Source organism: Triplophysa dalaica, chromosome 4 (assembly GCF_015846415.1).
Source record: "Triplophysa dalaica isolate WHDGS20190420 chromosome 4, ASM1584641v1, whole genome shotgun sequence".
NCBI lineage: Eukaryota > Metazoa > Chordata > Actinopteri > Cypriniformes > Nemacheilidae > Triplophysa > Triplophysa dalaica.
This window is the reverse complement of record NC_079545.1, coordinates 28,018,857-28,031,104: the sequence shown is the minus strand read 5'-3', so window position 1 is coordinate 28,031,104 and position 12,248 is coordinate 28,018,857. Positions and strand designations below refer to the sequence as shown.

The 12,248-nt window shown below is 39.3% G+C and overlaps 1 protein-coding gene across 2 annotated transcripts in view; it reads right to left on the bottom strand.

The window, feature by feature from the left end:
* The window catches only part of unc5ca (unc-5 netrin receptor Ca), a 128,879-nt gene that overhangs the window by 68,448 nt on the left and 48,183 nt on the right, over nt 1-12,248 (bottom strand). For both annotated transcript variants that reach the window (XM_056746507.1, XM_056746508.1), the window contains one exon: nt 9,271-9,374. In XM_056746507.1, coding sequence (XP_056602485.1) covers nt 9,271-9,374 — 104 coding nt within the window. The remainder of the gene's footprint in view (nt 1-9,270; nt 9,375-12,248) is intronic.

The window sequence follows — 12,248 nt, the reverse complement described above, 5'->3', positions numbered from 1 at the left end:
GTTTTGCTGCGATTTGTGAACAAAAAAGTAACCTTTGTCGACCTTTTCTTGTCAAAAATTAAGTTGAGTGTGAACACGGCCTTAGCTTGCCTCTAAATAAAGCTGAAGAGAAATTGACTTTACTTTTCAAAATGATTCGACTTGAATCAACGTGTTTAGTAAGTTTCATCTTAACCTGATGTTTATTCAGTGGATGATGATGATGTTGTTTTGACTCTCTCTGGTGTTAAGCCAAGCTCATATATATATGCCCGTCCTCATACTCGCTGTATAAACGGGTCACATCATAAATTCTTGTCCCCGAGGTCCACTTTTAATGTTACTCGAACGTTTGTGTGCCAAAAAGCAGTCGTAATTTAGTTTTATAGGATTGTTTTCCACCATCTCTCTGGATGTTGTTTGCATTTAACTTGTTGTTTTCAATGTTAAGGATTAAAAATATCTCTATATAGTTTCCGTCGATGACCTCATGTTGATGGGACACATTTCTAAAAATGTCTCCGACATCTGTAAGTGACATCAAAACACAAAAACGATCAAATATCCCAAAACTAGACGCATGTGCACACACCTGAAGAAGAGCTTCACAGACACACCGCATGCGTTCAGTCGAGCAAGACAGACGTCTGGACGTCTGCTGTGTGTGTGTTTCTATAATCATCTGTGTCAGGACATTATTAGTGTAATGGTTTACACACACACACTGACACGCTAATAACATTACAAAAACAAAACAGCACAACACACATACACACAAACACAGATGTGTCCTGCATGTGCCCGCTGTTAACTGCCTGGCATCAGAACTCTCATTAACAGAACTGGCACAACTGATCCTGTTAATTAAGTCTGTGAAACAACCACTTGACAGGCGGGACACAACACACACAGGCGCACTTACACACAATCGCACACACGGACACACATACACAAACGCGCACTTACACACAATCGCACACACGGACACACATACACAAACGCACACTTACACACAAGCGCACACACACGTATTCACACACAAGCAAACGCACAAACAACACACAATTACACACACACGTATGCACACAAGCACGCACAAAAGTGCACACACACATACGCACACACACACACACACACGTATGCACACAAGCACGCACACAAGCGCACACACACATATGCAAACGTGGACACACGCACACAAACAGGCACTTACACACGTATGCATACACACATGCAAGCGGGCATACACATATCCAAACTCTCACACACACAAATGCACAATTACACACACGTACGCACAAAGGCAAACGGGCACACACACGTACGCGCACACATGCAAACACTCATGCAAACGTGCACGCACACAAACGCGCCCTTACACACACTCGCAAACAAACACACACACACACATATTTTTAATACATTACATCGGTTCTAAATATTCATATTTTAGTCTTATGTTTTTTTTGTGCGCTGTCTGTTTCACATACTTCTTTGTAAAAGACAAATCTTAATTGTTGTAAAATTGTGTATGATCTCCAGACGGTCTCTGATCACACGCGTGTTCCTGTACAGGACAGAGAAGCGTGTTCACAGCTGAAGAACAAATGTGAATATGTCAGCATACAAACACTTTCTCTTGACTTCAAAGTTTAACTGCTGACATAAAGAAAGATGTGAGAGAGAGAGTGAGAGAGAGAGAGAGAGAGAGAGAGAGACAGAGAGAGAGAGAGAGAGAGAGAGAGAGAGAGAGAGAGACAGAGAGAGAGAGAGAGAGAGAGAGAGACAGAGAGAGACAGAGAGAGAGAGAGAGAGAGAGACAGAGAGAGACAGAGAGAGAGAGAGAGAGTGAGAGAGAGAGAGAGAGAGAGAGAGAGACAGAGAGAGAGAGAGAGAGAGAGAGAGAGAGAGAGACAGAGAGAGACAGAGAGAGAGAGAGAGAGAGAGAGAGACAGAGAGAGAGAGAGAGAGAGGGTCGGGACTCGGGGCAGTTCAACAGACAGAACTGGGCCATCAGAGAATGTCACTGAGGCCCAAAGCTATATATACACCTCACACACATACATGTACACACACACACTCGCACACATTCACACACACACAACCACACACACAGTATAGATAATCTTAGAATAAAATGTTAAACAAATTTTAATATTAATCGAGTGCCTCAGTGATGACGTAGTCTAACCCAGAAGTTAGCTCGACTGAAAGCATGTGCGTTCTACCAATAGACTTTTGGAAGATCACAAAGAGCTCTGTGGTTTATAAAGGTTTACGATGTTTACACGTCTTTCTTTACACAATATTGACTATTTTTGAAGCCGAAATACAATCATCAGAAGTAAAAAGCTAACACACGATACGACAAAAAGACGTAACGTCACCACTACCAAGCCTCCGACAACTCTTTCAAACTTTATTAAAAATGTGTTCCCTGGTAAGAACTGACTCTGTGAATGAATCCTTATCTAAGTTGAAGAGATTTGTGCCCATGTTGCATTATTTCAGCTTGATATGCTAATCTAACGTCCCCACTAAGGGAAGTAGTTGATTTAGCAACTTGTTAGCAACCGGTGTTTTTAAGACACAATAAGAATTGAAAAAATCACAGGTGGGTTATTATTGGTGTGTTTAATGTCATAGAATAAAAACGTGAAGACTGATGCTGGGGGAGGAATTCACACCGATCTACTCGCGGTACGAGCGGATGAAGAGAGACAGACATAGAAAGACAGAGATGTGAAGTCATGCATCTTTAGTCAAGAGAGGATTCTGCTCACGAATGATGGACAGCAGGACACACATCTCTCTCTCTCTCTCTGTGTGTGTGTGTGTGTGAGAGAGAGAGGATAGGAAGAAATGAAGAGAAGAGATGTTTCTGCTTTAACCTCCCATACAATTTCTCACAAGAAATATCTGAGGAAAAGAGAACACTGCATCCATGAAGTGTAAAGTAGAGTTTTCTTTTGTGAAGAGAAGTGAGGAGGTGAGGTTGTATAGTCTCAGTCATTAATCATAACACAGATGTACCCACAACCTCTAGTTCACCAACTCCACAGAGACACACACGTGTGCACATGCACGCACACACACACACACACACCCATTTCATTACTTCAGCAGCTCTGTGATGTGACGCTTGTATTAAAATGTATTTATTGGATAAACCCTTTTCAGGGGCTCCTGATACATAGGTGTCCCAAAACAAAACATATATAAAAAAATAAAAATAAAATCTAAATAAAACAACAACAGACAACCCACTCAATACAGCACCCAACATACCCCTATACAGAGTAATTCAACTACGACAGAGTAAGTACAATTAAAAAATAACTAACAGACTAAGAAGTAAACAATAAAGCGTAAACCAACATGATATCATTTCAAACAGTTACAGTGTGTTTCAAACAAGGCATTTTTAAACATATGAAGTAAAGTTAAAGAGGGAAATAAACATGCGTGATGTGACAAAAAAGGATTTCTGTGAAATAAAATGCACAATCATGAAGCAATAATACACAATGAATGGAGAAGTGATGCCTCTTTATAGAACATCAAATAGTTATTTTATATTTATTTTTATGTGTCCATTTATGAGGAATATGAAGCGTTATGGATGTGACAATCCTGAGAATGGCTCTTACCTGATTATGAAAAATCATGCACTAAAAATAAAACAAATGCTTTACAAATTTACTTTCTCAACTATATTTTAACAATAGCACTAATTATTGAAATAGGTTTATAATTTTGTGGATCAAGAATATCCCCATCTTTATAAATTGGTAAGATACGAGAGTATTTCCAAATAGCAGGTATTTCACTGGTTTGAATATACATATTGAAACGATCAATGAAAACGTCAGAACACATGAGGCATATTTGATGAATCTGGGCTCATTCCAATCAGGTCCTGCGCCACTGGTAGTGCTAATTTGATCAATAATATTTAAAACTTCTGCAGGTGTAACTTTGAAAAAGAAAAATACTATCTGACAGAGTAGATGTGTTGAGGCTGTTCATTCAAAATGAGTCAGATGTTAAGTTAGAACACACATTGGAAAAAAAAGACCAAATACTTGAGCAATGTATAGGAAGTCGTATTTAATTTGAGAGGGGTCTGTCTGCAGCTGATGGGACGAGTGGAGCTCCATTATTGAACAGAAAATACGTCTCAATAACAAAGAAGGGGAAATGGCTGAGCTCTCCGAAGTTCAAATCTTAACACGGGTAGTTTTATCTCAGCATCCCTACACTTCTTGCAGATGGACGCTTAATGTGCACTACAACTACAACGCATATGGCTTCCGTGAAATTACGCAAAAAGGATGAATAGACACGATGGATTTATATATATGTTAGCTGATGTTGCAAACAGGTTAGGATTATTTTATATAATCCACTGAAATACTGAAAGCCCTGATGTTGCACACCTCGGTACCGTAGGTGGTGATATACACCTTAACATGTTGGTTACGACCCGCCATCAAAAGGAAAGAAGGAGAAGCACGTTCGTTGATCGTTATTTACTGTTACTAGCAGTTGGTGTGTTTTCTGAATATAGTTTGTGTTTTTTACTCAAAACAATTAAAAAGAAATTTGTGGAAATTATTCAACATTTTACTGTGGTTTCTTTGTATGGTTTTTTATTTTAAATATAAAATTCCTAAATTATTTGTGTTCATATTCTTCATTTTTTTAACATTTATTTATTTGATGTTTCGTTTATTGTAATACTGCTAACTATTATAATGTTTACTTTCTAAATACTAACCTGGAAGCATTGTCTGGATTAAGTAGCATTAACGGTATTTAAGAACATCTAAACAATCGTTTTGTAGCATTAAAAATTACTAGTATTTGTTGACTTTTAAACAGCGGTGTAGTGGAGTATACGGAGCGGGACCGTGAATCGAGGCTGGTTAGTGATTGTTAATGAGCGTCAGATGTGCGCGCACCGGTCTCGTATCACGGAGGAGATCCGGAGCATATAAGAGAACGAGCGACCGGACCGTCGATGAGAGAGGACCAGGCCTGGATTTTAGTTGTGGTTTGTGTTATTCTCTGGCAGTCGTCCGAGGGGCTGCCGGCTGTCTCTTTACTTTGTTATTATTTTGATTAAATGTTTAAATGTTTGCCGGTTCCCGCCTCCTTCCTTACTAGCAAACTTTGTTACAAGAGGCGTTTCATAAACTACTTCCGGGTTGAGGTCAGAAGTAAGTGACGTATATCTGCTGGGGCTTCAAGTCCAGGTGACGTATTTACATTTTTGACTGGAGCTCCGCTCGTTCCATCGGCTGCAGTCAGCCCCTATTGGTTGATTTCTCTCTCTTATTGTGTGTAATAGTGCATTGATCAGATGTGTTTAGTAGATTTTTTATGCTACTCCAAAACTGTTTCCTATTTTTACAATTATTAGTTCAATAATCTTTATAATAATTTGATTTAGCATTTCTCTTCATAGTTTTGGATAGCACTTTAATTTGATATATTTACATTTACATTTAGTCATTTTGTAGACAATATTATCCAAAGCGACTTATCATTTATTCATTATATTAATAGACTCTGTTTCGATCACTTCTGACATGTTCTTTAGTTCATTAAAAACACTGTGGTGTGACAAACGGAGTTAAAAAGGTTCACTTATTGCATGTAGAGTAGTCATGTCACTGTTTTATATGTAAATATACTAAGATACCAGTAAAATCTCCTTTAATGGAGTGATCAAATCTGTGTGTTTATGAGGGAGATGCAGAAACAGTGAGAGTGAGAAAACAAGAGAGCGTTGAGATGATTGACAGCTGCAGACAGCGAGGACAGATTTTCAGTCACGGGTCGCGGTGGAGATCAGTTATGCATCACATGTGTGATTCGTCTCTTGAGCCTGATGTGATGAAAACACACCTCCCAGTGAAGACCACATGTTTAACTACTAACACACAAACACTTCCTCTGCTCACTAGAGAGCTTGATCACACACACAATACACAAACACACACTCAGCTCTGCCTCTCTGACACAGAGAAACTCTTGGAAAGATTCTTCTGTGGGTTTTATACTGAAAAATCCTTTTTTGAGAATCACTTTATGTCTGTTAACATTCTAGAAAATCTGCCACACACACATAGAGACATGAGTTATCACAGTGACCTGGGGATTTCTGAAGTGTGTGTATGTGCATACATGTCAAAATGTGTGTGTCAGCATGTGTTGTGCATTAACAGGACTCGGACACAATAACTCACTTGATGTCTAGATGCATTTGTGAAATTTACACACGCGCTGACTGACACATTACCGACATACAGAACATCAGCACATTTAATGAACGAGCCAGCGTGAAAGTGTGTTCCCGTAAACAACCTCCGTCTTCATTAACATAAAACACAAGAAAGCTGTTACGCCTCCAGCTCATGAAGAACTTATGAATAAATCCTGAAACTACATCAACACTGAGCTGAACATTTCATTCTGAGACAATACATGTGTGACCCTGGACAACAAAACCAGTCTTATGGCTCAATTTTTTGAAAAAAGCAGAATAAATGAGCTTTCTATTGATGTGTGTGTTAGAATGAGACAATATCTGACTGAGATACAACCATTAAAAACTCTGGAATCTGAGAGTGCAAAAAAACTCTAAATATTGAGAAAATCACCTTTGAAGTTTTTATATATTTAAGGTAGGACATGTACAAAATATCTTCATGGAAAATGATTGTACATAAACATGTGAGTGTGTTGCACATTATGGAATGTGTGTGTTTGTGCGTGTGTGCGTGTGATGTACATTATTGAGTGTGTGTGTGTGTGTTTGCGGGAGTGTAAGTTTGTGCATGAGTGTATATGTTGTAGAGTAATAAGAGTGTGTGTGTTTGTGTGTGTTGTACATTATGGAGTGTGTGTGTTTGTGCGTGTGTGTGTGTGTTGTAAATGATTAAGTGATTGTGTGCGTGTGTGTGTTTGCGTGAGTGTCAGTGTGTGCATGAGTATGTGTGTTGTACAGTATCGAGTGTCTTTGTTTGTGAGTGCGTGCCTGCGTAAGTGTGTGTGAGTGCGTACGTGAGTGTGCGTGCGTGTGTGTTTTACATTATGGAAGGTTTGTGTGTGCGTGCATGAGTGTGCATGTTGTTCAACAATCATACAGTTTAATGATTGACCGTGCTTATCATCAGTAATAAATAATCATTAATGTTATTTATTATTAATCTTTAATTCTTCATGTCATAAACATGTTAAGTAAAACTTCACAACATAAACTAGTTCAGTGTATAATATTAAATCAACAACATGTCAATAAATAAAATAAATGACAAATGAATCACACAATTTCTTACAAATGTGCTTGACTGAACTTTAAATGACTTTAACTTCTTTAAATCAGCAGTAGTTTGTGGTTTATTAGGTTTGAATGGAATACAGTTTGTGTGACTATGAGTGTGTGTGTTTGTGTGTGTTTGTGTGTGTGTGTGTCAGGAGTGTTTCTGATGGGTTCTGCAGGTTTTAGGGATGTTAGGAATAACACATCATTCATACAGCTGCCTCACTATATAAACTCAATGTGTAACTCTTCGTGTGTGTGTGTGTGTGTGTGTGTGTGTTTGTGTGCGCGTGTGTGTGCGTGTCAAAGGGCAAAAACATAATTGTGAGTGTAAAAGGTGAAAGTCTTTAGTGAGAAACTTCAGGCCAGCGGTGTGTACGGACTAACTTGTATGTATATCGCCATGGAAACAGGACGGTTTAATGAGGGGCTCTGTGATTGGCCGTTGAGTGAAACCTCAGACCCGTTTCTCGTCTTCATCGCACTGTTATTGTAAAGTGTTTTCTCTCACTAATGGATGCTAATCTCATCCGCCGCCGAGCATGGAGGTCACTGGGTCCCATGGTTCAGAAAAAAAACATATTTACATAAAAACATACATCCCGGACGGGCTCGAAACGTTCCGGACGTTCTCTGGGGTTTTTAATGCACACAACATCCAGCGACCGTGTGAAGGACGGAAGTTTTTTGTGTAGATAAAGTCAGAGAGCGGAACAGAGAGATATAGCAGCACACGCTGGAATTCATCCGTCTCTCCCTCGGATCTCATCTTACACACATCACATGGAGTATGTGTGTGTGTGTGTGTGCGTAGCTGTCACGCACACGGTTACGGGTCTGCGGAGTGCCAGTGACCTCTGGGTCAACATGAGAACCAGAAAGACCTCTGAAAGCTTTTGACACGAGCACGCTTGACAGAAACATACAGCACAAACACTCAAAACTCAACAATAAAACTTCTTCATCACGGCTTTTCATTCACTGAGGACTGAAAAACAACCCAGAAGTCACGATGTTTGTCCCTGAACACATATTTCTGTACCAGATGATATTGCTGGACAGTGTTGGTGTAACTAGTTACTAAGTAATTAGTTACTGTAATTGAATGACTTTTCCCTTTAAAGTAAAGTGAGGGATTACTCAGATTGTTCTCTAATTTAAAAACAGTCACTTCTGATGTAATTAACAAAATACTCTGTGATATATTCAATAGTGGAAATGACATCAACATTATACATTCAACTTTAAAATGTATGCTTTAGGTATCCTTCTCACATTTTTACACTTTGGTCTGTTAATAGTAATACTGTTGTTTTATATGATTTATTTGAATGAAGTAAGAATAGTTTCATGTCCATCCTTGAATCTCATCAAGGTTGATATATGATTAAGAAAGTAATCAGTAAAATGTAATGAAATACTTTTTGGAGAGTCATTTGTGCAGTAATCTGATTACATTATTAAATACGTCATTAGTAACTAGTAACTCATTACATATTTCAGAGTAACTCACCCAACACTGTTGCTGAACTACCATAATATTATATTGATTGATTATAGAATCAGAATCTCGCACCACATTACTTCAGCAGATTTTCTCAACGACAGCATACATCCCATAACGCTGTCAATCGCTCACATCCCGTGTGTTCAGATGAGCACCTATCATTTCAATTTCATTATCAGTTTTTTTTAAGTTAATTTGATGATATTCCTTTTAGCTCAAACACATTGAAGTGTGTTAGTGATTTGTGTTCGCATCAGAGTCACACACTGCTGCTGCTCAGTCAACCGTGACCTTCGACTTTAATGAATTTCATTTCCTTTCCTTGTATTCAGTCTATGATCATAACTTACACAATATGAAGAGCGTTTGGCATTTCAAAAGACATTGAAACGGTTGATATCTACTGTATTGTACAGACATTGACACGTGCGTGTGTGTGTGTGTGTGTGTGTACCTCAGCGGGTGGAACACCTTCAGGTGGGCGGCACTGCAGTAACACTTCCTGTTCCAGTGACACCTCCTTACCCAACGGCTCCTGTTCAAACGTCTTCCTCAAAACTGATGAAGGTGGAAGAGAGAACATGAGAAAATTCAGCCTCTGATTTCAGTGAGAATGGACACACACACACACACACAAACACATACACCCACTCACACATTCTAAATGTGTGTTTTTGTTCACATTGCTGATGGACTCTGGTTCTGGTAATAGGCAAATAAATCACATCTCTGTCCTTGTTTGTGTGTGTGTGTGTGTGTGTGTGTGTTTGTGACTGTGTTTGTGTGTGTGTGCTTCTGTTTGTGTGAGTGCATGCGTCTGTCCATCCTTCTGTGGGTGTGTGTGTGTCTGTCTGTCTGTGTGTGTTTGTGTGCGTGTATGTGTATTTATGTTCAGCTGAATAGAGAAATCTCATTGTAGACAACCGAAGGTTCTGGCTGATGGTTTCCAAGTCTTTTGACAATATTCAATAAATAATTAAATATATCAGCTGAAGAAACCAACAGCCATTGACGGCAGTAATATTCAACATGTTTATTATAAAATGATTAAAGTAAGAAATGCCTGGAGCAGACCATTGAGACAGACTGTGATGTTCGGCTGAACACAAACACATTTCTGCGTTTACAATTCACAGGTTCACATGCGACGTGTTGCTTTGGCCTTCTGTCCATGAGACGTCAAGCGTTACACACCCACACACCAAAAACACGCACACATGGCCGTGAACATCTACAGAAAGCATCTGGAGAAATTAAATTCATACCCACTCGTATTCATAAACGAGAGAATAAAGAGAACGAATAGCAAAAGCTTTTCTTTAGTGTAGAATACAGCGGATGACACAATCTGAGGATGAGAGTGACCACCTGTATTAGAGACTGATATAAATATGAATAAACTCTGATCCTCTGACACACGTACTGAATGATGCTCGTGTTATGACCTTTACATACTGTCGACTTCAAAAATTATTTTGCTTTTCCTTTTAAACAACAAAACATGTGTTTAAGAAGGACTGTAAAAAATGAAAGAAAACAAAAAAGCATGTTAGAAAATAAAATGTGTGTGTGTGCATGCCTTTTTTCGTGTGTGTTTATGTGTGTGTCTGTGTGTGTGTGTATGCGTGCGTGTGTGTTTGTGTGTGTGTGCGTTTGTGTGTGTGTGCATGCCTTCACGTGAGGGCATGTGTGTGTGTGACTGCGTGCGTGCATGTCCATGTGTGCGTGCCTTTTTGCGTCCGTGTGTGCCCATGTGTGTGTGTGTGTGCGCCCGTGCTTGTGTGTGCGCGGGCATGTGTGTGTGTTTGTTTTTGTAGGTAAGGTAATGCATTCAACTCAAGAGTTTTAGCGCACAACATCACTGCAGTAACACATCTTAAACAGTACTGATATGATGAACAGACACACACACACAGGTTTGGTTTACACATAAAGATTGTTAGACTGTACAAACTTTATATTGTATCCTCATTCTTCCCCTCAACTGAACCATCACTGCTGTGATTAGTACTCATCCGTTATTGTATGTGTGAGACTTTCAGTATATCACGAAATTTCATGATTCATATGCTGGCAAATCATTTCTATATGATGAAGTTGAATGACAAAATACTGTAAATACAAACACAACGTAAAAATGTTTCAAAACTCACCTGACAACTAAATCTGTAGCAGATGTCAGAATGAGCGTCATGTCTGTCCATAATGAGGAAATGACAGCATGATTTACATTTTTGGGTAAATTAACGGTCAACACAACATGAGCTGACTTACTGATGTCAGAAAACAGTGTGCAATATTGTGATAAAAAAAAGAGATTTTTTGAATAGTAAAAGTAACTCCTAAACCTCACAATCACACAACACTTTCTGCTCTTTTACATTTTAAAATATTTTAAGCTTGTTTCCTCATGGGGACCAAAAATGTCCCCATATGGACGAGGATATTGGATATTGGCATCTTAGTGGGGATATTTTGTCCCCATACAGTCAGGTTTACCAGGTACAGGCACACACACAAACACACACACACACAAACAGACACAAAGGTTGTGTGTACTGTCAGAGAATCCACATTTATTCCTTTGGCCTGTTACCTGTTGCGGCTGGTAAATCAGTGAGATCATCGATCATCTCGTTCAATCTTCCTGTCATGTTTGTGTCTCTCTGTTTGATAGCAGTTGTATGTCAATGGCAATGCTTGTGTGTGTGTGTGTGTGTGTGTGTGTGTGTGTGCTGGTGTGTGACAGAGTGAGATTTTTTGACCTGTTAAATCACCCATAAAATAACCCAGCTGAGAGTTCCCACAATGCCAACACACACACACACACACACACGTTGTATATACTATATACAGTGTGTATTTATTGTTTCAATGTCATTTTAATAGAGAGTTAATTAAGTTATTTGTTAAAAGTGCAGCAAAAATGTTAAAGCACATCATCCATCCGTCTGTCTGTCTGTTCGTCTGTCTGTCTGTTCGTCTGTTTGTCCGTCTGTTCGTCTGTTCGTCTGTCTGTCTGTCTGTCTGTCTGTCTGTCTGTTCGTCTGTCTGTCTGTTCGTCTATCTGTCTGTCTGTCTGTTCGTCTGTCTGTCTGTTCGTCTGTCTGTCTGTTCATCTATCTGTCTGTCTGTTCGTCTGTCTGTCTGTTCGTCTGTCTGTCTGTTCGTCTGTCTGTCTGTTCGTCTATCTGTCTGTCTGTCCGTCTGTTCGTCTGTTCGTCTGTCTGTCTGTCTGTCTGTCTGTTCGTCTGTTCGTCTGTCTGTCTGTTCGTCTATCTGTCTGTCTGTCTGTTCGTCTGTCTGTCTGTTCGTCTATCTGTCTGTCTGTCTGTTCGTCTGTCTGTCTGTTCGTCTATCTGTCTGTCTGTCTGTCTGTCTGTCTGTCTGTTCGTCTGTTCGTCTGTCTGTCTGATGTTTTTCATGTTGTTT